The 23,886-nt window shown below is 35.2% G+C and overlaps 1 protein-coding gene across 1 annotated transcript in view; it reads right to left on the bottom strand.

Annotated features, from left to right (window-relative positions):
• Positions 1 to 18,316, bottom strand: part of LOC129085242 (sodium/hydrogen exchanger 9B1-like) — a 38,965-nt gene extending 20,649 nt beyond the window's left edge. Inside the window, 5 exon segments of the mRNA XM_054591570.1 lie at positions 950 to 1,125; positions 13,858 to 13,985; positions 15,096 to 15,238; positions 16,522 to 16,692; positions 18,304 to 18,316. Of these exon segments, the coding sequence (XP_054447545.1) occupies positions 950 to 1,125; positions 13,858 to 13,985; positions 15,096 to 15,238; positions 16,522 to 16,692; positions 18,304 to 18,316 (631 nt within the window).
• Between the last annotated feature and the right edge of the window lie 5,570 nt (positions 18,317 to 23,886).

Below are 23,886 nucleotides of genomic sequence, written 5' to 3'. Positions count from 1 at the left end.
ATTCTCTTTTTGCATCTAAGATAACATAACTGTAAAATGGCAAAGTAATCTCCGTTTTTCCAGACCAATCGAGGCACAGCCTTTCACTAGAGCACGAGACCCCAGGCTCCCTCATTGTTATCTAGTTGCCCAAATATCATCTCTGTGTTTGTAAATGTTAATTGTTAACTGTCCTATACCTATCAATGTAAAAGAAGTATGTATCTCTCCATTTTACTTTTTATCCAATCTTATTATACATACTTTGCTTTCTCCTGCCTCTCTAATCTACCACCGGTAGATTTCATGTAATCATTTTAGGTCTCCTCTTTGGATTAAAATGTGTAAAATAAACTGCGAAACTGTCATTTTTGAGCACATTTTCTCAATCCATTGAGATTTTGCTTCTCTGCAAAATTGTCATCAGTTTGGCTCAAATAAACTCATAAAAATTTTCAAAAGAAATATTACCTTGGGATTCAGAATTGGTGTAGGGTCCTGTTTCAGCATCACTACCAAAAGGCACACAGCTGTCCCCACTCTATATGTTTAAGTTGTCTTAATAATAAAGCAACCACTTATTTACAATGATGACAAAAAGGTACATTTCAAAAATATCTATTGAATGTATTAGTAGTACTAATATTGCTGCTTAAAATTTTCTCTTGAAAACTGTGATAAAATTCCAAAGCAACATGAGCAGATAAATGGTAATAAATTGGCTCTAAAATTAATTGAAATACTTGGTTATTAAAATGAATTCACTTGTGTTAAGTAGTGGTTTCTTAACCCATTGACCTTTCCCTCCTGGTCTATAATGAGCTTTTTATGAAGAATAAAAAGACGTTAAATGTAAAAAAGTCTTGGTTAATAAATGAAGGAAAGTTAAAAACCTTACTTAAAGAACTAAGAACAATAGCAACAAAAAAAGCTATAAATTATGTGGCAGGGGCTATATTTTCTTCTTTACCTGTGGCAAAGACTATGCTCATACATGTACTGAATCCAGTGATAGCCAGAATATCATCCAAACTGCTAGCAGCTGTTAGTAAGGTTGGAATGCCTTTCTCAATACCATACCCATTTTCTTGCAAGAGTAGCATGGAAGGGACGACTATAGCAGGAGAGACAGCACCTAGTACAAAACTGAGAGAAAGACTTTGAAAATCAATTTTACAACATCCATGTAACCAAATAACTAAATTTTTTAAATTAAAACTTACAGCAAATATATTAATCTTTACAACAACTTCAAGTGTGAAAATTCTGTTTTTGAGTGAATGTTATTTAATGGTGGTAAAATTGCCTTCTCGCCTGGCCCCGAGCAACTATTATGCTATTTTCTGTTACCATGATTTTAATTACTCCAAATATACCACTAAAATAATATAGTATTTGTCTTGGCTTATTTCACTCAGCATAATGTCATCAGGGTTCATCCATGTTGCAGAATGTGAAAAGATTTCTTTTATTACAACTGAATAATATCCCATTGTATGTATGTACCACACATTCTTCATTCATCTGCCAATGGATATTTGGCCTGTTTTCACCTTTTGGCCATCCTGAATAATGTTGCAATATCTCTTTGAGATTCTGCTTTCAATTCTTTTGGATATATACCCAGTAGTAAGATTACTGATTTTATTGTACTTTTGTTTTTTTGAGGAACTTCTAAACTGTTTTCCAAATTTTATTCTTTACAGCAATGTGCAAGGGTTCCAATTTCTCCACATCTGTGTCAACAATTATTTTCTGTTTTTTTTTAATAGTGACCAACATAGTTATATCTTATTATGGTTTTGATTTGCAGTTCTCTAATGATTACAAATATTGAGCACTTTCATACACTTGTCCATTTGTATATCTTCTTTGGAAAAATGTCTATTCAAGTTATTTGCCATTATTTAGTCAGGTATTTTTTTGTTGTTGAGTTGTAGGAATTCTTCATATGTTTTGAATATCGATTCCTTTTCAGATATATCTTTTGTAAGTATTTTCTCTCATTTTGTGTTTTGCTTTTTGTCTGTGTGTTTCACTTGCTATGGAGTTTTTAAGTTTTATGAAGCCCAATATATCTACAAGGGGGACCCCCAAAACTTTAATTATCTTCTGGAGGGCAGGCCCCTTGTAGTACAGGCTTCCCGCACTAAGTGAGTATTATAGGAGCCCATTTGTATTAGTGTACCAGCTGGTGGTATTGTGATAGGCTGTGCTCGACTTCAGTTTTTTTTAAAAAGACTCTTTTAATGCATTTGCTCATTTCATGATGGGTGATTTATGAGCACACCTGCCCACACTGCAATGAATGTTCAGTTGTTTTGACCAAAAATGGCGTGACCCTCATACCTCATCCTCCCTGTGGAAGAGATGAAACAAAAAAATGGCAGAAGCTCTACATGGCAAAATTGATGAGTTCAAAAAGTGTTTTGAGCAGTGGAAAAAAAGTCTCCATAGGTATATCTCATCAAACGAAGAGTACTTTGAAGGTGACTGAAGTTTGAACATGTAAGAATAAATACACAATTTTTTTATAAATCAATTCCTTTTTAGGGGGGCTCCTCCCTCGTATTTTTGCTTTGGTTGCCTCTGCTTTTGGTGTCATAGACAAGAAATCACTGCCAAATTCAATGTCATGACGCTTTTGCATGTGGTTTGTTGGATACAGTATTCTTGATTGGCAGTGTTTTCCCCCAGCATTTTGAATCATTCCAGTCCATTCTGGCCTACGAAATTTTTGCTAAGAAATCCAATCATTACCTCGTTGGGACTCTTGGCTTTTTCCTGTTGCTTTCAAGATTATTTCTGTGACTTTTGACAATTTGAGTATAGTGTGTCTCAGTGTATGTTTCTTTGGTTTTACTCAGGTGGTAGTTCTTAGAACTTCTTAAACTCAAAAGTCCATTTCATTTCTAAATTTGGTTCTGATTAATCCAATCTGTTACTAATCCTCTGTAGTCATTTTTTTCCCCAATTTTGTTATTGTATACTACAGTTCAGAATTTAATTTTTTTATAGTTTCTATTTTTTTGGTAATCTCATTTTGTTTATGCATGGTTTTCATTATTTCTTTTAGATGTCTGTGTTTTCTTTTAGTTCATTGAGCATTTTAATGATGTTACTTTGAATTATTTGTTGGGTAATTCACAGATTTCTTTTGTTTAAGATTTGGTTGCTGGAGTTTTTGTTGTTCCTTTGATTGAGCTGTAATTCCCTGCTTCTTCATATGCTTTGTTACTTTTTGTTCAAATTTGTGTATGTTTAAAAAATAGCTACCTCTCCCTGTCTTTATGGTCTGTATTCACTAGGGAGAAGCCTCCATCTATCAGCTCAGCTAGAGATTCTGGGGAACTCCAAACGTATCTAGGACATGTATTCTCTGGGCTTGGGTATGGTTTCTCCAGCTGAAGAATTTTGCCTTTTTCTACTCTGGAGCATTTCCAGGGGCCTATCTGTAGTACTGCAATATCTCTAGAGGTGTGATAACTGACAGGCCTCACTTATGTTTTCAGTGGACTTCAGGCATCTAAAGTTTGCTAGTCTTTTCCTGTCAGTGATCTGTGTAAGGGGAGACAGAAACCAGTGCCTGGGGCAGCCCCTCAATATCCAGAAATCAGTTGCATTTTTATATGCCAATTATAAACTAACAGAAAGGAAAATTTAAAAAAAATCCCACTTACAATTGGTTAAAAAGAATAAAATACTTAGGAATAAACCTAACCAAGGATGTAAAAAACTGTACCTGGAAAATTATAAGGCACTGAAGAAAGAAATAGAAAAAGATACAAATAAGTGGAAGTTCACTGATAGAAACAATTAAAATTATTAAAATGTCCATACTAGCCAAAGCAATCTATAGATTCAATGCAATTCCTATCAAGATTCCAATGATGTATTTCACAGAACTAGAACAAATATTTCAAAAGTTATATGAAACCACAAAGGGCCCCACATAGCAACAGTGATCCTGCAAAAGAAGAACAAAGTTGGAGGATTCATGCTACCTAATATCAAACTATACTATAAGGGCATAGTGACCAAAACAGCATGGTACTGGCATAAAAACAGACACATAGATAAATGGAAGAGAACAGAGATAAATCCATACCTTTATAGTCAATTAATATTTTACAGAGGAAGCAAGCACATACAATAAGCTAAAGATAGTTTATTCAATAAATGGTGTTGGGAAAATTGGTCAGATATGTGCAGAAAAATGAAGCTAGAACACCTTCTTATACCACATACAAAACTAAATTATCAAAGACTTAAATGTTAGACTTGAAACTATAAAAATCATAGAAGAAAACATAGGCAGCAAAATATTAGACATTGCTCATAGCAATATTTTATCAGATATATCTCTCCAGGCAAGGAAAACTAAAGAAAAAATAAACAAATTAGCACTATATCAAACTAAAAAGTTTTTGCACAGCAAAGGAAACATCAACAAAATAAAAATACAACACACAGAATGGGAGAATGTATTTGCTGATAAACCTGATAAGGGGTTAATATCCAAAATTTATAAAGAACTTACAAAACTCAACACCAAACAACCCAATTTAAAAATGAGCAAAAGACCTGAACAGACACTTCTCCAAATAGGATGTAAAAATGGACAATAGACATATGAAAAGATGCCTAACATCACTAAGCATCAGAGAAATGCCAATAAAAACCACAATGAGATACCATCTCACACCTGTCAGAATGGCTGTCATCAATAAATCAACAAACAAGTGCTGGTAAGGATGTGGAGAGGGGGCGACACTTTTGCACTGTTGGTGGGAATGCAGGTTGGTGTAGCCACTGAGGAAAGCAGTATGGAGATACCTCAAAAAATTCAAAATACATCTGGCTTCTAACCCAGTGATTCCACTTCTTGGAATATATCCTAAGGAACCCAAAACACTAAGCAGAAAGAACATAAGCACCGTTATGTTCATTGCAGCATTATTTACAATAGTCAAGATATGGAAGCAGCCCAAGTGTCCATCAGTAGATGAGTGGATAAAACAACTATGGAACATTTACAGAATGGAATACTACCTGGCTGTAAAAAAGAAGAAAGTTTTACCCTTTGCGACAGTATGGATGGACCTGGAGAACATTATGTTAAGTGAAATAAGCCAGACAGAAAAAGACAAATATCACATGATTTCACCCATATGTAGAATCTAATGAACAAACTGAACTAACAAGCAAGATAGAGACAGAGTCATAGATAGAGAGCAGGATGACTGCTAAGAGGGGAGGGTATGGGGGAGGGGTTGAGCAAAAAGGGAAAAGGACTCATGGACATGGACAACAGTGTGGTGATTGCAAGGGGAAGGGGATGTAAGGGGACCAAACAGTAATAAATACAACAAAAATTATTTTAAAAAGAGCATGGCTCAAATGTAATATTGTTTATCCTGTGTATGAATTCAATAAATGTCCTTTTTTCCCCTCTCTCTCAAAAAAAAAAAATCAACTGACAACTTTATGGCAACTCCCTTTTGGGTAACTAATTGTTTCTCCTTTGCTGACTTTAATAGTCTTTCTTTGTCTTCAGAGGTAGCCACTTTAATTGTGAAGAGGCAGTGGACCTCTTTTGGTTCATCTTGATTAGGACTCTCCATGCTTCCTGAACTTGTATGATTTTTATCTGCACCAGGTTAGGGAAGTTTTCTGCCATGTTTCTTCAAACATGTTTTCTATACGTTGCTCCCTTTCTTCTCCATCTGGAATCCCTATGATGCAAATATTGTTATGTTTCATGTTGTCCCAAAGCTCCCTTAAACTATCCTTGTTCTTTTGAAGTCTTTCCTTTTTGTTCTCCTTACTGGCTAATTTTTTCCTGCCCTTCCAAATCACTGATTAGATCCTCTGCTTCACCTAGACTGCTTTTAATTCTTCCTAGTATATTCTTCATCTCAGATATTGAATTCTTCATTTCTAGCAGGTTCTTATTCATAGTTTCTATATCCTATTTCATGATTATGTAGTTCTCATTTAGTTCCTTGAACATCCTTATAAGCATTACTTTGAACTCTATGTCTGATAATTTGCTTACCTCAGTTTCATTCAGCTCTTTTTCTGGAGATTCCTCCTTTTCTTTCATTTGGAGGTTCTTTGTTTCCCCATTTCAGCTGTCTCTTTTTGTTTGTTTATATGCATTAAATAGATCTGTATTGACTGCTGTCTCTGTGGGTGACCTTATATGGTTGGTGTCCTCTAGGACCCAGTGGTGTAGTCTCTATGATTGCCAGAGCTGGATGCTCTAAGAATGTCTTTGTGTGGGTTATGTGGACTCTCCTGTTGTGTTTGGGTCCCGATTGTTGTTGGCCCATTCATTGGTGGGAACTCTCCTCCAGCCTGTTGATTGAGTGGCTCAATCCCCACTATGTCTTGTACACTGTTGTACAGGTGGTGAGATAGCAAAGCAAAACAACACAAAAAACCAAAACATAACAAGCAAAAAACTACCCCCCAACAACAACAGCAAAATCCACAACAAAAGAGGAAAAAATAATAAAAGTGGAAAGAGAAATGGAATAGTAGAGAAAGGAGAAAAAAGGAAAAAGAATAATAATAAGAGAAGACCAAGGGAAATCAAAGTGGTTATGAGAGGAGAAAAGAAAGAGAACTAAAGGTGAGTAATGAATAGGAAGTAGAAAAAAGAAAACAGGGACAAAGAAGAAGAATAACAAAAATAAGAAAAGGAAAGAAGAAGGGAACAATGGAGTAAACAAAAATAAGAATAAAATAAGAGATATAAAAGAAAAATAGGGCAACAAGAATAGAAGAAAAATAAAAAGGCTATGAAAAAGAAAAAACAATGATAATAATGAAAAAACAACAGCATGGAATTTGGCTCAGAGAATTTAGTGCTTCCCTGCTGGGTTCTCCCTTTGGATATGGCTCTGACATTGTCTAAGGCTAATGTAAGCCAACGTCAAGTGCTGTCCACATCTATCCTTTGGCAGCCTGTTTGAAACTACAAGCGGCCCACAGTTGGCAGCTGTTTCCTCCGGGCTTGGCTGTGGAGAGCATGGGCCAAGCTGCTCTGCAAAGCTGGCTTTTATCAGGACTGGGTCCAAGGGAGGGTCAGCAAACATCCCAAGGCACTGCAAGATCTGCCTGCTGGCCTGCTGTCAGTCTTAGACTAGTCACAGACCCAACTATTTCTGAGTAGGCTTCTGGCAAAATCAGGGGCACAGGACTCCTGAATCTCCCATGGAAGGTGTCTTTCGGACTTCAGGGAAGATGGTGGGTATGCTTCTCTACACCTGAGCTACAAGGCTGAGTCTGTCCAGGATTATTTCCCTGAACTTGGCAGGGCTGAGCCCCTAGTGGGTTAGTGGGCTCGGCCTCCAGAGCCCAGATTTTGGGTCTATCAGAGACCACAAGCGTGTTTCTATGACTCACCCGTGGGGGGAAAACATCAGTCTGGTTCCCCAGAAAGTGTATGCAATGGCTGTGTCCTAAAGTCAGTCTCTGACACTTCCTGAGTCTGTATATGTTGGTACCTCCTCAGTAGTGGTTAAGATGCAGGATGAAGGAAAATAAGAAGAGAAAAAACCCCCAAACAAAACAAAGCAGAAAACAAAAGAAAAACGAAAAAAGATGCAGGGAAGGGTGAGCAGGATTCCAAGGGGTGGGGCAAGCAGGACTCAAGAGGATGGGATTCAAGATGCAGGTTTCAAGAGCAGTATCTCACAGGGTAAGGTAATTGCTTTTCCCCTGGGAGGGGCTTGTTCTTTTCAAGATAGATGACTGCTGCAGTGTCCAGATATCCCTCCTCAGGAATCCCCACAGCTGTGTTCCCCTCCAAATCTCTCCCTAGTGACTCCCATTCCAGACTCTCCTCATATGACTCCAGTCTGCACCATCGTCTTTGCTGGAGCTCAAGGTGAATGGCTGCAAACGCAATACCTGTACTCTGGCCCCTTTAAGAAAAAAAAAAATTGTGGCTCTGTCTCCAGTGGGCTTCGTCTCTCCCTGACAGACAAAAACCCTGCTGTCTTTCACCACTGGATGCTACAAGGCTGGTTGATCCTGGCACTGGTGTACTGTGTTTGGGCCCAGGTATGGTCTCACTTCTCTCTTCTCAAGGGGAAGTTCCCACAATCATGCTGCAACCTCAGCCTGCCGTCTTTGTGAACAGGGCTGGCCTCATCCTTCCTACCAGCCTTGAGGTGGTTTCTTCCCGTCCTTGGTTAAAAGTCTCTTTTTCAAGTAGTCTTCAGTTTATTTTGGGTGACTGTTCCCCTCTTTAGTTGTACTTGCAGTTTGGTTCTGGGAGGAGATGCACCACATATCCTTCTACTCTGTTGCCATCTGGTGACCCAGATAAGTATGTTAATGCAGTTGTTACAAATATCTTCCCTATAGTTAAGGACTTTTAAAAAAATGAGAACATAAAAGGAAAAAAATGTAAGATAAAACAAGTTAGCAAGTGGAACTTTTGGAAATAAAAGATGCAATAGCTGATGGAAACAACATAAGTGTCCATCAAAGATGAATGAATAAAAAAAGATGTGGTATAAATGTATGCAATGGAATGTTATTTGATAGTGAGAAAAAAGGAAAATCAATATTTTCCCAATGTGGCTGGAACTTAAGAGCATTATGCTAAGTGAAGTAATTCAGACAGAGAAAGACAAACATTATAAGAGCTCCCTTATACATGGTATCTACAAAAGCTGAGCTCATAGAAACAAAGAGTACAATGATGTTACTAGGGGTTGAGTGTGGGGGATATGGGAGAATGTTTGTCAAAAGAATATAGACTTCCCTTTATAATATTATTAAGGTTTGGGTAATCTAAGGTACAGATAGAAATTATAGTTAATATTAATGTATTATATACATGAAAGTTGCCAAGAGAGTAGATTTTAACAGTTCTCATTACAAAAAAGAAATGGCAATTATATGACAAGATAGAGGTATTAGCTAAGCTATATTGGTAATCATTCTGCAATATATGTGTACCAAATCAACACAATACACATCTTAAACTTATATAATGTTATATACCAATTACATATCAATAAAGTTGGAAAAAATAAATGCAAAAATGTGTGATGGCTTATGACAATTAACAAAATACAGTATCTGAATTGAAAAATTCACTGGATGGATTAACAGAAGGTTGAACTCTACAGAAGAAAAGGTCAGTGAATTTGGAGGCATATTAATAGACTATATACAAAATTAAGCATGGAGAGTAACATGACAGAAAATAAATTAATAGGAATATCAGGAATCTATACAGAATAATATTAATCAGTTAACACATATGCAATTATAGTTCTAGGAGAAAGGGGGGAATATTTAAGAAATAATGGCTGAAAAATGTCCAAATTTGATGAAAAACTATAAAACCACAACATGATACCATTACATACCCAGTAAAAAAAATGCTAAAATTAAATAGGCAGACACTATCAAATACTGGAGAAGATATGGATGGCCTGAAATTTCATACATTGTTGGTGGAAATATAAAATACAACAATAGTTTGGAAAACTACTTGGCAGTTTTTTAAATAAAATGAAACATCTTACCATATGACCTAGCAACTCTAATCCTAAATATTTCCCTAACAAATGAAAACAAATGTCCACACAAAGGCTTGAATGCAAAAGTTCATAGCTTTATTTCTCATAGTCCCAAACTGGGAAAAATCCAAATATCCACCACCAAGTGAATGAATAAAGTTGGTGGTATATTCATATAATGATACTACTCTGCAATACAATGGAATGAGCTACTAGCCATAATATGGATGCATCTCATACAACTTGCTGCCCAAAAAGGGCCAGAAACAAAAAGTAAATATTATATAATTATATTAACCTAAAATTCTAAAAAATAATATAATTTATTGTGACAGAAATAGATTATGGTTTGCCTGGAATCAGGATGTAATTGACTGGAATGGGGCATGAGAATTTTGGGGAATAATGAAAATGTGCTGCACTTCAGTTGTGCTGGTGGTTACATGGGCATATAAATTTTTCAAAACTCACTGAAATGTTCACTAAAAATGGTTGTTCATTTAATTTTATGTGAACTATAACTTAATGAAAGTAATTTTTAAAAATTAGTAGCTTTCATATACATCTGAAAAGACTAATTAGAAAACGTTATGACTTTGGGCCAAGATGGAGTCAGAGGTAGATATGCTCTGCCTCTTTGCACAACCAAAAGAAGGACAACAACAAATTTAAAAACAAAAAACAAGCAGACTGCCAGAAAATCAAACTGTATGGAAGCCTGACAACCAAAGTATTAAAGAAGAAACATTCATCCAGACTGGTGGGAGGGATGGAGACAGGCTGCTGGGGTGGAGAGGACGTGCAGCAAGGCAGCATCTGGCAGACCAGGTGGCCCCACGTTGGCGTGTGGATAAACCAGGAGGAACAGCTGGAAAGCGAGACAGACCATGCAATCCAGGGTTCCAGTGCAGGAAAAGGAAGCCTCAAAACCTTTGGCTGTATAAACCTGTGGGGGGTGTGGTAGCAGGAGAAACTCCCAGCCTCACAGGAGTGTTCATTGGTCAGACCCAGAGGATCCTAGAATGTACACAAACCCACCTGGGAATAAGCACAGAAAGGCCCAATTTGCTTGTGGGTAGCAGGGGAAGTGATTGAAAGCCGGCAAGAGCCAAGTAAGCCGCATTGTTCCCTCTCAGACCCCTCCTCCACATAGAGTGTCACAACCCAGCAACCTGGGTTGCCCTTCCCTGGTGAATACCTAAGGCTCCACCCCTTCCAACATAACAGGTGTGCTGAGACAAAGAAATGTGGCCCAAATGAAAGAACAGATCAAAGCTCCAAAAATAGAACTAAGCAATGAACAGATAGCCAACCTATCAGATGCACAGTTCAAAAACACTGGTAATCAGGATGTTCACAAAAATGGTTGAGTATGGTCACAAAATGGAGGAAAAAATGAAGGCTATGCAAAGTGAAGTAAAGAAAAATATACAGGGAACCAACGATAAAGGGAAGAAAACTGGGATTCAAATCAATGATTTGGAACAGAAGAAAAAGATAAACATTCAACCAGAACAGAATGAAGAAACAAGAACTCAAAAAAGTAAGGAGAGCCTTAGGAATCTCTGGGGCAACTTTAAATGTTCCAACATCTGAATCATAGTGGTACCAGAAGGAGAAGAGGAAGAACAAGAGATTGAAAATTTATTTCAACAAATAATGAAAGAGAACTTCCCCAATCTGTCCAAGGAAATAGACTTCCAGGAGACCCAGGAAGCTCAGAGAGTCTACTCAAAGAAGTTGGGCCAAAGGAAGCACGCACCAAAGCATATCATAATTACATTCCCCAAGATCAAAGATAAGGAGAGAATCTTAAAAGCAGCAAGAGAAAAGGAGATGGTTATCTACAGAGGACTTCCCATAAGACTATCAGTTGATTTCTCAAAAGAAACCTTGGAGGCAAGAAGGGGCTGGCAAGGAGTATTCAGAGTGATTAAAAGTGAAGACTTACAACCTAGATTACTCTATCCAGCAAAGCTATCATTTAAAATGGAAGGGCAGATAAAGTGCTTCCCAGATAAGGTGAGGTTATTCATCATCACCAAGCCCTTATTATATGAAATGTTAAAGGGACTTATCTAGGAAAAAGAAGAGGATCAAAAACTACAGAATAGTAAAATGATAACAAACACAACTATCAACAGCTGAACCTAAAAACAAACAAACAAACAGAAAACCAAACTGAGCAAACAACTAGAACAGGAACAGAATCACAGAAATGGAGATCAGAAAGGAGGGGGTAAGGGGAGTATGGTACAGGGAATAAGGTACGGGGAATAAGAAGTAATAATAGTAGGTACAAAATAGATGAGGGGGGGCTGGCTAAGAATAGTATAGGAAATGGAGAAGCCAAAGAACTTATGTGTATGACCCATGGACATGAACTAGGGGGCAGGAAATGCTGGTGGGATGGGGTGCGGGTGCAGGGTCCAGAGGGGAATAAAGGGGAGAAGAAAAGTGAGACAAGTGTAATAGCATAATCAATAAAATATATATTAAAAAATAAAGATTTCATAGCAGAAAAAAATAAAATGTTATGAAAAATTCCATCTAAACAATAAAAAACACAAAATATCAACCAACAAAACTATGAAATAGTCTAGTCTTTTATAAAAATTAAAACACAATAGTAGTTAAGATAACACATGAATAATTAGAAAAATGTTTCACATTTGTGTATAAAACCTTTAACATTATAAATATGTCATTTATCCCTCCAATTAACTTACTAATTCAGTTCTATGCCAATTAAAGTCCTCTCAGGATTTTTCATTTGGGAGAGTTTAGGATGAAAAACCAAGTCAATGTAAAAAATCCATTGTTTTTGTGAAGATAAAATGATTAAAACTGCATAATAGTGACACGAAAATAGACAAAATAAATTGGAAGAAAAGAGAATACAAAGTGTAGAAACAAATTTGTGGATTTATTACATGATAAAATTGACATTTGAAATCAGTTTGGGAAGGAAGAACTTTTCTATAAACAGTGCTGAGACTATTACCTATTCATGTGGAAAAGGATGTAGCTGGATAACCATACATACTAAAGTCTAGCTGTTTTAAAGAATTTAAAAATTGAACTTAATAAGAATAAAATACAGACAAATATATTCATGACTATGGGGTAAAAAGGACCTTTTGAATGACTCATGTAAAGTATTTAACATAAAGAGAAATATTGTTAAATTTGATTACATTAAAAACTTTTTATATATCAAAAGCAATAATATTCTGACTCCCCTGCCCACTTTTTTTTGATTTTCAAGGTCAAGTGAATGACATTATGTATCAAACATTTTATGTGTTAGAAATAATATTTTTTTAGATTAAAAAAGTCACCATAAGCAAAGTTAAATACCTAGTGGTGCACTGGGACAAGATATTTGCAATACCTATAACAGACAAAGATTCAATATAATGAATAAGAAAGAAAAATAACAACAGAAAAATGGATAAAGGATATGAAAGGTTAGTCACAGATAGGAGATATGATTTACATAAAAATATACAAAATCATACTCCTTTCCCTATGGAGATTTAGAAGCCTGGAATGTTATTTCTAAAGGTCTAGAATGATATAAAACTCACAAGAGTTGTCATTTTGGGTAAGGATATGGGCAATAGGATTTAGAGGCATGGCCAAAAGTCTTTTTACATTTATTTGTAAAGTTCTAATTTTTCAAAAGGCACATACATTTGGGTATTTTATAATAAAATTTAATTTAAAAAATTCATTAAATTTGGCAGTAAGTATAATATAATAGATGAACTTTGCTACAAATTTCATTGAAATGAGTATGTAGAAGCAAAAGTTAAATGGATGGGAAAATGTAGAGGCGCTTCGGTTACCAAGATAGGGATTGTATACCAATCGGAAGGACTTGGATATGAAGGGAAATGGACGGTGGAAAGTGATAGATGGGACATTGGATGTAGAGAAAGGTATTCATTTGCTTATTTTTTGGTGATAAGATCTACATCTATTCAAAATCTCACGTATATGTATACATAGTACATAAATGTATTGTTTAAGGGAGAAACCATTAGATAGATTAAAAATATAGACAGATTACAATATAGGAGAGAGTGAATAAGATGAAGAAGTGAATTATCTTGGCATTAAACATTTAGGGACTATGCATGTTTGTCAAAGATATAGTAGATTTAGAATATAACTCCGTTTTTGACCAACTGATTTCCAAGGTTTCTACCACTGTGAAAATAATTTTAATGAAAAGTTTGTCTATTCAGTATTCTGAATCTATCAGTGATTTTAAGCCAAGCACCCTTGACTTAATATTTTCACAGGGAAAATGAGGAAAAGTTACCCTAACAGAAATCCCCATTGCCAGGGAAAATTCATAAGGAAGTGGGAAATAACAGCAGCTGAGCATGCTTCCATGAGGCATGGACCCACAGACAATCTTAAACAAACTTTCTTCAAACGATTCAAAACCTGAAATACAAACATAGTCATAACAAAATTATAATGGCCAGCAAGAAAATTAAGCAAATATTAAAATATACAGTTTACTAAACTAAAGCTTACTTATTATTTCACTTGGATTGAAATGCTAATACAGATCATTTAGATGTCATCATAGATTGGATTATAAACTGTTGCATATTTTAGAAAACATTATTGTATTTTAATTGTTAAAAAATTCATTTCTTTGTGATTTTAAATAGCTACTTCTGCCTTCTTTGATCTTCCTAGTAAATAGCATAATGGAAGTATAGGTCTATATCCATCAGTTAACTTTTAGAGATGTACTGTTTGATTAACTTAATCATAAATAGAAAATATCAACATGAGAAAAGAGAAAGTCACTTAAAAATTATGTAATTAACTAAAAGGGAGAACTTTAAAATTTTCTCATTGGTTCAAATTTTCTACTTGAGAATATAATAAATTATCACTGTCTAAAATTATTCATGCTACTGAGATATTATACCATCATTTGCCACATCTATTTGAGAAGCTGTTATGTGACTCTTTTAAAAATCCAAATAGATTTATGAGCCCTAGATAGTAATACTTTAGGAAATATTAAATATTAGCTTTTATGCTAATGCAAAGATAATCAGAAACATACTTTTGCAGGAAAAAAAATTGTAAAACAAAAAAATTATTGAAATTCTCAATTTCTCTGAAAACAATACAAAATAAAACAAAACAAAATAAACAAAACAAAACAAAAGCAAAATCCTTTTATGAGGTGACCTTATCTTTTGTTATCTGAAAAGCAAATAGTTCTCCATAGAAGAGCCACAGCTCCCAAATAACATGTACAAATGCTGCATAAGGGACATCGATCTCTATGCAAACAATTAAAGGTCATTTTAATGGAGATCTTCTATCCTAGTGATTTCTCGTCATGTCAGTAATAATGAAGACAAGAAGTAGAAATTAAGGTATCAATACTTCTGCAAATTTTTGTTCTTTATTTTAGTTTTGTTTACAGACTGCACTTGAAACAGCTACAACAAAAATTCTTCCTCTTTTTCATTTTACCAGCTTCTAACATTTAAAGTAACTTTACTCATTGTATAATTAGAAATCTACCTGTGGATCGAGTCCAAGTCCAGCTTTCATTAGGATAAGAGTAAGGGCAGTGTTTCTTAAAGTTGAAGACCACTCGTTACTAATATGGACAAACTCACTGAGTAATGGAACATTTCTGATGGTAAAACCAGCCAGTAACATCCCTTCAAAAATAAAAGAAAGAAAAAAAGAAAGGAAGGAAGGAAGGGAGAGAGGGAGGGAGGGAGGAAGGAAGGAAAGAAGGAAGGAAGAAGGTCTGATTTCGTTCCTTTTATTCCAAGAGAGAAAACAGAAATATTTAATTTCCTCTCTTCAAACACACTATATCTTTCATTACTTTCGTGAAGAGCAAGTTACACACATAAGCAGAGGAGAGAACATAAAGAAATGGAGGTAAAAAATGATATATCTCAATGGGGTACAACTAGCAATCCAGTATTGCTGAAACATAAAGGGCAAGGATGGGAGTAGGAAAATGGGCAGGAGGCATCAGATTGTGAATAGCCAAACCCAGTCCACACTGTCACCTGCTTTAGCAGAATAAGGCATGATGGGAAAATTTTAAGCAGGAAGTCAGATAATGAATCTCGCATTTTTTATGTTATGACTTTGGTGAATTAGATAGATATAAAATTGGAGGAGAGGCCAATTAAAAGCCTCTGCCATAGTCCATGGTATAGCTAGAAACAAATAACTTAAGCTAGGGCAAGAGTAAAAGTTTAGAAGAGGAGGGAAAGAGATTCAATGACTACTTAAAAGGTGCTGAAAGAGTGTTATGGACATAGAAAGGGTGTTAGAGGTAAAATGGAGAGGTTATTTTTATTGACATTCTACAGAATATTTGTATATATTGAATATGTAGAAGATATGAGACACCTCTGACAGAACTTCTTCCATTTACTTTCCTCTGTCCACCTGGAGAGTTATGTAATAAAGTGATGAAGAAATAGGGCATAACACTGGTGAGGCAAACAATGTATCTGCAATGTATGTGCAATGAATGCATACAGTGAAGATGCCCAAACAGCTTGCTCAAGAACCATGAGACTTTTTGGTGCCTCAGGTAGTATAATATTTGAATCTTGTAATTGTATTTGAGTTAAGTTATCTACAGAAAAATTCAGTCTTTTCCAAAATTTTCTTTTTGTATAATACATTTAAAATTAATTAAAAACTCCTTTTAAATGATAAAGAAACAAGAATCATACACTGAGTATATTTAAATCATATACTGAGTATATATCTCTCTCTGGATATATATGTAGAGAGAACAAATACTTCTATAAATGAGCTATATATGTACATATATAGTACATACACACATAAAGAATCTATATAAATGATATTACATTAAAACATTTCTAAATTGTATTTACTCTGACTAGAATACATTCATAATTTACATATAAGTCAATAAGAAAGAAATGAGAACTAATTATATCCTTACCAAGAAGAGGTGGAAGTTGAGGCACTGATGGTATTCTAATGAGTTCCAAAAGTTTGCCCCCCATTATGGAACTATAAAGGACAATTAATAGTCCAAATAACTTTCCGTCAAAGAAAATCCGAGGACCTGAGATGGACCAGATTGCACACCATATCATAACATGTAAAGCTCCTGAAATATAAAATAAATCTATATATATATATATACACAGACATAGATATACACATTTAAATAATGAATTCTAGTCTATCAAATATCATATAAATAGCCAGTCTTATCTAATGATACATCGTGTGGACTGCTGATTTTCAACTAGTGTGCCACAAGAATTTTTAAAACCTGCAATATTGGACTACTGAGTCAGGGGCACTGACCTCTTTACCCTTAGACTGTCAAAGTAAAAAAAAGTCAACAGCCAAGCCAACAATAGCCATTCAGTGTGAATGCCTTGCCTTGAACCATAAATATATAGGTCACGTAAAAGATTTGCATCTTATTGGTCACGTCACATAATAATGTTGCATAATATTGGTTAATTCTTGGTAACAGACATTCTTACATACAAGTATAGGCACCCTATTTTTTTTTAAAAAAGTTACTTTGAAGTGAAAAGGGTAGGTAATAACTATTATATTTATTTTTTGTAAATCAAATAAAATTATACCTATTTTTTTGTCAGACTGGCCAAAAAAAATTTTTTTGGTGTGCCAGAGGATTTTAGTATTGTTTAATGTGTGCCATGAGATGAAAAAGGTTAAAAATCACTGGCATAGACTAATGCTGCTTGCTAGTTTGGTTGAAGAAATATCTGTTTAACATATATTCCAAAAATCTCTTTCAATTTACGAAACAAGTTCAAACAGAATTTTTCATTTAAAAGTATTTTAAAACTATATGTGAATCCTTTAAAGTTCTAAATATTTTTCATAATATATGACATTTTAAAAATGTTATGGCAATATGAGATTTACTTCATTCTCTATTTTAAAGTAGTTTTTCCATCAGGAATAAGGTGATGATTGGTTGTGATAAGTTCTCAAATTTATCGAATATCACAGTGTCAGGGTGTCAGATTTCTTAACAGGGGCAGAATAAGCCTTTGTATTGAAATAATAACTCAGCTGATATTTGGCATAAATTATTAAAGGAGGAAAGGGCTGGAAAAAGTGAAACCCAACTTCGGGGAGAACATAAAGTGTCTCAGTTATGTGTAGGAAGCACAGGTGGACAGGTAAAGATAAGGTAGGAGACATCTTATTTCTGGCAACTAGGTACTAAGGAAAGGCCCTACTAACAGAGGAATCCATAGGTTTTTTTTTTAAAATCTAACATAAGTACTTTATTTTTTATTGAATCTATAGGGGTGGCATTACTTAATAAAATTATATAGGTTTCAGGTGTACACTTCTATAATACATCATTTGTATAGTATATTGTGTGTTCACTGCCCCAAGTCAAGTCTCCTTTCATCACCATCCATCTTCTCATTACTCCCCCTCCTTTGTTTTACCTCCCCCTCCTGCCTTTCCTTCTAGTAATAATCATACTGTTGTCTGTGTCTATGAGTTCGGGGTTTTTTAATTTTTTTGCTTAATCTTTTCACCTTTTTCACCCAGTCCCCAAACCGCTCCCCCCTCTGACAGCTGTCAGAGTCTGTTATCTGTATCTATGAGTCTGTTTGTTTTGTTTGTTAGTTTTTGTTGATTAGATTCCACATATAAGTGAAATTATATGGTATTTATCTTTATATGACTGGCTTATTTTACTTAGTATAGTACTAACCAGGTCCATCCATGCTGTCACAAAAGGTAAGATTTCCTTCTTTCTAAACAGCTGAATAGTATTCAATTGTGTACATGTATCACAGCTCTTTGATCCGCTCATCTACTGATGGGCACTTGGGCTGCTTCCAAATCTTGGCTATTGTAATAATGCTGCAGTGAACATAGGGCTACATATATGTATATTCATTTGTATTAGTGTTTCTGGTTTCTTCATATATATTCCCAGAAGTAGAATCACTGGGTGATAAGGCATTTCCATTTGTAATTTTTTGAAGTACCTCCATACTGTTTTCCACAGTGGTTGCACCAATTTGTATTCCCACCAACAGTGCATAAGGGCTCCCTTTTCTTCACATCCTCGCCAACACTTGCTGTTTGTCAATTTATTGATGCTAGCCATTCTGACAAGTGTGAGGTGATATCTCATTGTGGTTTTACTTTGCATTTCTTTGATGATTAGTGACAGATATTTATAAAGGATGGATGGTTACACTGTAAATTGCCATCTGTAAATTAAATGGCTACATTCATTTATTATAAATAATAATTTTGAATGCTTTTTCAGGTTCTTAAAACAGCTTAAGTGCATTCTTTATCTGTGACTCCTTTTTGATCCAGCAATTTATATAAAAAAAGAAAGAAAACACTAACTCAAAAAGATACATGCACCTCCATCTTCATTGCAGCATTACTTGCAATAGCCAAGATATGGAAATGACCTAAGTACCTATCAATGAATAAAAGAATACAGAAAATATGTGTATATGTAAAATGGAATATTATTCAGTCATAAAAAAGAAGAAAAGTTTGCCATTTGTGACAAGATGGATGGACTTTGAGGCATTATGCTAAGTGAAAGTCAGAGAAAGACAAATACCGTATGTCCTCATATGTGACATATAAAGAACAAAACTGAGCCCATAGTACAGAGAACAAATTGCTGGTTGCCAGAGGCATGAGATGTGTGGTGGGTGAAGGGAGTCAAAAGGTACATACTTCCAGTTATAAAAAGTAAATAAGTCATGGGGATTAATGTACAGCATAGTGACTATAGTTAACAATACTCTATAGCATATTTGAAAATTGCCAAGTAGATCTTAAAAGTTCTCATTACCAAAAGGTTTGTAACTATGTATGGTGACATATGTTAATTACACTTACTGTGGTGACCATTTTGCCATATGGGGTGGAACTAAAGTAGGTTTACAGTTCACGTTACAAACAACTGTAAACCTACTTTTGCTCCACTTGTACATACAATGATCTAATCATTATGTTATGCCCATGAAACTAATGTATTATGTCAATTATACCTCAATATAAAGTTTTTAAAAGTAAAAGCCAAATTAAGATATTTTCACACAAAGACAAATTGAGAGAATTAATTGTTAAAAGACCTATTCTACAAAAAACACTAAAAGGAGTTTGTAGGCTAAAAGGGAAAGAATTCCACATGGAAGCCTCATAACCAGAAAGCAATGGAGAGAATCCAAGAATGTAAAAATTTAGAGAATTATAAGAAACTTTTTAGTAACTAAAAAAGTTCTTAGCTTTTAAAAGCAAAAAAAATAAGAATATAGAAGTAAAATATATGATCTAGCACAATGCGAAGATGAGGGATAAAGTCATATTGTTGCAAGGCTCTGCTGTAATAGCTTTTTAAAATTATATTTTGTTTATGCTATTATAGTTGTCCCAGTTTTTCCCCCTTTGCCTCACTCTCCCCAGCTCCCTGAATACCTCAGGCAATTGCCACACCATTTTCCATGTCCATGAGTCATGCATAGAGAGCAGTCTTTGGCTATTCTATTCCCTATGCTGTATTTTATATCCCCATTGGTATTCTCTACCTACGAATTTCGACTTCTTATTAAAAAAAAAAAAAGACTTTTATTGTTGTTCAATTACAGTTGTCCCCATTTCCCTCCCATAGCTCTCCCCTGCCCTGCCCATCCCCCTCCAACATTCAGTCCTCCCCCGACATTGCCTTCGTCCATGGGTCGAAGGGAACATTTATATACATGTTCCTTGACTGGACCCTTCCCCTTTTTTCCCTCATTATCTTCCTCTCCCCTTCCCCATGGTCACTGTCAGTTTGTTCTTTATTTCCATGTTCCTGGTTCTATTTTGCTCACTTGTTAGTTTTGTTGATTAAGTTCCAACTATACATACATGCATACATACATTACATACATAACTAGACATTTTATTTTATGGGGTACCAAAGTAAACTATATTTTTTAATTTCAAGCTCTATTTGTTCATAGTTGGTACAAGAAAAAAACAATTGACATGTACACATTAACTGTGTATCCTACAACCTTGTTATACAGGCATGCCTCATTTTATTGTGCTTTGCTCTATTACACTTTGTAGGTATTGCATTTTTTACAAATGGAATGTTTGTGGCAACCCTGTGTGGAGCAAATCTATTAGTGCCTTTCTCCCAACAGTTTTCTTCATATTTCTGTCACATTTTTATAATTCTCAAAATATTTCAAACTTTTCTATTATTTTTATATATGTTATGGTGATCTGTGATCAATAATGTTACCATTGTAATTATTTTGGGACACCATGAACTGCGCTCATGTAAGTCAGCAAACTTAATTGATAAATATTGTGTGTGTTCTGACTGCTCCCCTGACAAGCCATTCCTCCCATCTTTCTACTGCTCCTCAGGCCTCCCTATGCCTTGAGACACATCAGTATTGAAATTAGGCCAGTTAATAATCCTGCAAGGTTAATAACCCTGTCCTTTAAGTGCTCAAGTGAAGAAAGAGTCAGTCACACATCACTCATTTTAAATAAAAAACTAGAAATGATTAAGCTTAGTGAGTAAGGCATGTAGGAAGCTGAGAGAGGCTGAAGCTAGGCCTCTTGCACCAAACAATTAACCAAGTTGTGAATGCAAAGAAAAAGTTTTGATGGAAGTTAGAAAGAGCTACTGCAGTGAACACACAAACGGTAAGAAAGTAAAACAGCCTTACTGCTGAGATGGAGAAAGTTTTAGTGCTCGGGATAAAAGATCAAACCAGCCACAGCATTCCCTTAAGCCAAAGTCTAATGCAGAGCAAGCTTCTAATTCTCTTCAGTTCTATAAAAGCCAAGAGAGGTGAACATGCTGCAGAAGAAAAGTTTGAAGCTAACTACTGTCCATTCATGTGGTCTAAGGGAAGAATTCATCTTCATAACATAAAAGTACAAGATGAGGCAGTAAGTACTAATGTAGAAGCTGCAGCAAGTTATCCTGAAGATCTGGCTAAGATAATGAAGGTGGCCACACTAAACGACAGATTTTCAATGTAGATGAAATAGCCTTATAATCAAAGAAGATTCCCTCTAAGACTTCCATAGATAGGGAAGAGAATGCCTGGCTCCAAAGCTTCAAGGGTAGGCTGACTGTCTTGTTCAGGGCTAACACAGCTGATGACTTTAAGTTGAAGCCAATGCTCACTTTTCATTCCAAAAAACTTATGCCCTTCAGGAATTATGCTAAATCTACTTCTGCCTGTGCTCTATAAATGAAACAAAGGCAGAATGATAGCATATATCTTTACAACATACTTTATTGAATATTTAATCCCACCATTGAGACCTACTGCTGAGAAACGAGCTTCCTTTAAAAATATTACTGCTCATTGACAATGCACCTGGTTACTACCCAAGAGCATGCTGGAGATATACAATAAGATTAATGTTGTTTTAATGCCTGCTAACAGAACAACCCATTCTGTGGCCAATTGATCACGAAGTAATTTCTACTTTCAAGTCTTATTATCAAGAAATACATTTCATAATGCTATATAGTTTCCACAGATATTAATTCCTTTAATGGATCTGGGCAAAGTAAATTGAAAACCTGGAAAGGATTCACTCTTCTAGATGTTATTAAGCATATTTGTGATTCATGAGAAAAGGTCAAATTATCCATATGAATAGGAGTTTGGAAGAAGTTAATTCCAATCCTCATGGATGACTTCAATAGGTTAAAGACTTCAGTGAAGGAAGTAGCAGCAGATGTGGTAGAAATAGCAAGAGAATTAGAATTAGTAGACGTGAACCTAAAAATGTGACTGAATTGCTACAATCTCATGTTAAAACTTTAATGGATGAAAGGTTGCTTCTTATGAATGAGCAAGGAAAGTGGTTTTTTTGAGATGGAAGCTACTCCTGGCAAAGATGCAATGAAGATTGTTAAAATGACAACAAAGGATATCACACATGCTTAGCTGACAAAGCAGTGGCAGAGTTTGACAGGACTGACTCCAATTTTGAAAGAAGTTCTACTGCCGGTAATATTCTATCAAACAGCATCACATCCAACAGACAGAGAAATGGTTTGTGAAAGGAAGAGTCTGGGGTGGTGAACACAGAATACAGTGTACAGATGATGTGTTGTAGAATTGTGCACCTGAAATCTGTTTAATTTTGTTAACCAGTGCCAATAAATTCAATAAAAAGGGAAAAAAAGGATCACTTGTGATAAATGTGGTAAACTTCATTGTTATTTTAAGAAATTGCCACAGCCATACCAACCTTCAGCAACCACCACCCTGATAAGTCAGTCAAAAGCCACCAAAATCAAGGCAAGATCCTCCATCAGCAAAAAGATCACGACTTGCTAAAGGCTCAGATGATGATTAGCATTTGTCAGCAATAAAGTATTTTTAAATCAAGGTATTTACATTGATTTTTAAAAAACATAAGACTATTGCACACTCAATGGACCACACAGTGTAATGTAAACATAACTGCCATGTGCACTGAGAAACCCAAAAACTCATGGGACTCTATTATATATGCTTTATTGCAGCGGTCTGGAACTGAACCTGCAATATCTCAGAGTTATGACTGTACTGGTTTATTAGCTGACCCAGAAGTATTTTTCTCCTTGATTCTTAGGATTTCGTACATAGGCAATCATGTTATCTGCATACAAAGGCACTTTTATTTCTTCCTTTCCAATCTGTATTCCTTTTATTTTTTTCTTTTTTCAATGTATTAAGTAGGACTTCCAGTAAAATATTTGAAAGGAGTGGTGAGAGAGGGCGATTGTCTTGTTCCTGATCTCAGGGGGAAAGCTATTTTCTCACCATTAAGTGATGGTAGCTTTTGATGTTTATTTGATGTTTTTCATCAAAGTGAGTAAGTGCCATTCTATTCTTATTTTGATGAGGTTTTTTTCCTTTTAAATCATGAATAGGTGTTGTGTACTGTCAAATGTCTTTCCTGAACCTACAGATATTGTCATGTGATTTCTCTTCTTTAGTGTGTTGATGTGATGAATTACATTAAATAATTTTCAAATATGAACCATAGGGTAGTTCCCACATTGTTGTGATATAATTTTTCATACACTGTTGAGTTTGATTTGTTAATATTTTGCTGAGGTATTCTGCACTTATGTTCTTCAGATATATTGGTCTCTAGTTTTCTTGTAAAGTCTTTGGTTTTGGTATGAGGATAATACTGTCTTCAAAGAATGAATTGGGAAATATCCCTCTGTTTCTATCTTCTGGAATAAATTACAAAGAATTGGTGTAATGTCAGGGGTGTCCAATCTTTTGGCATCTCTGGG

This window comes from Pteronotus mesoamericanus, unplaced genomic scaffold, assembly GCF_021234165.1.
Source record: "Pteronotus mesoamericanus isolate MK-2021 breed Mesoamerican mustached bat unplaced genomic scaffold, CSHL_Meso_final scaffold_232, whole genome shotgun sequence".
Lineage (NCBI taxonomy): Eukaryota > Metazoa > Chordata > Mammalia > Chiroptera > Mormoopidae > Pteronotus > Pteronotus mesoamericanus.
Note: the sequence above shows the minus strand (reverse complement) of the source record. Positions and strands in the feature narration are given on the sequence as shown.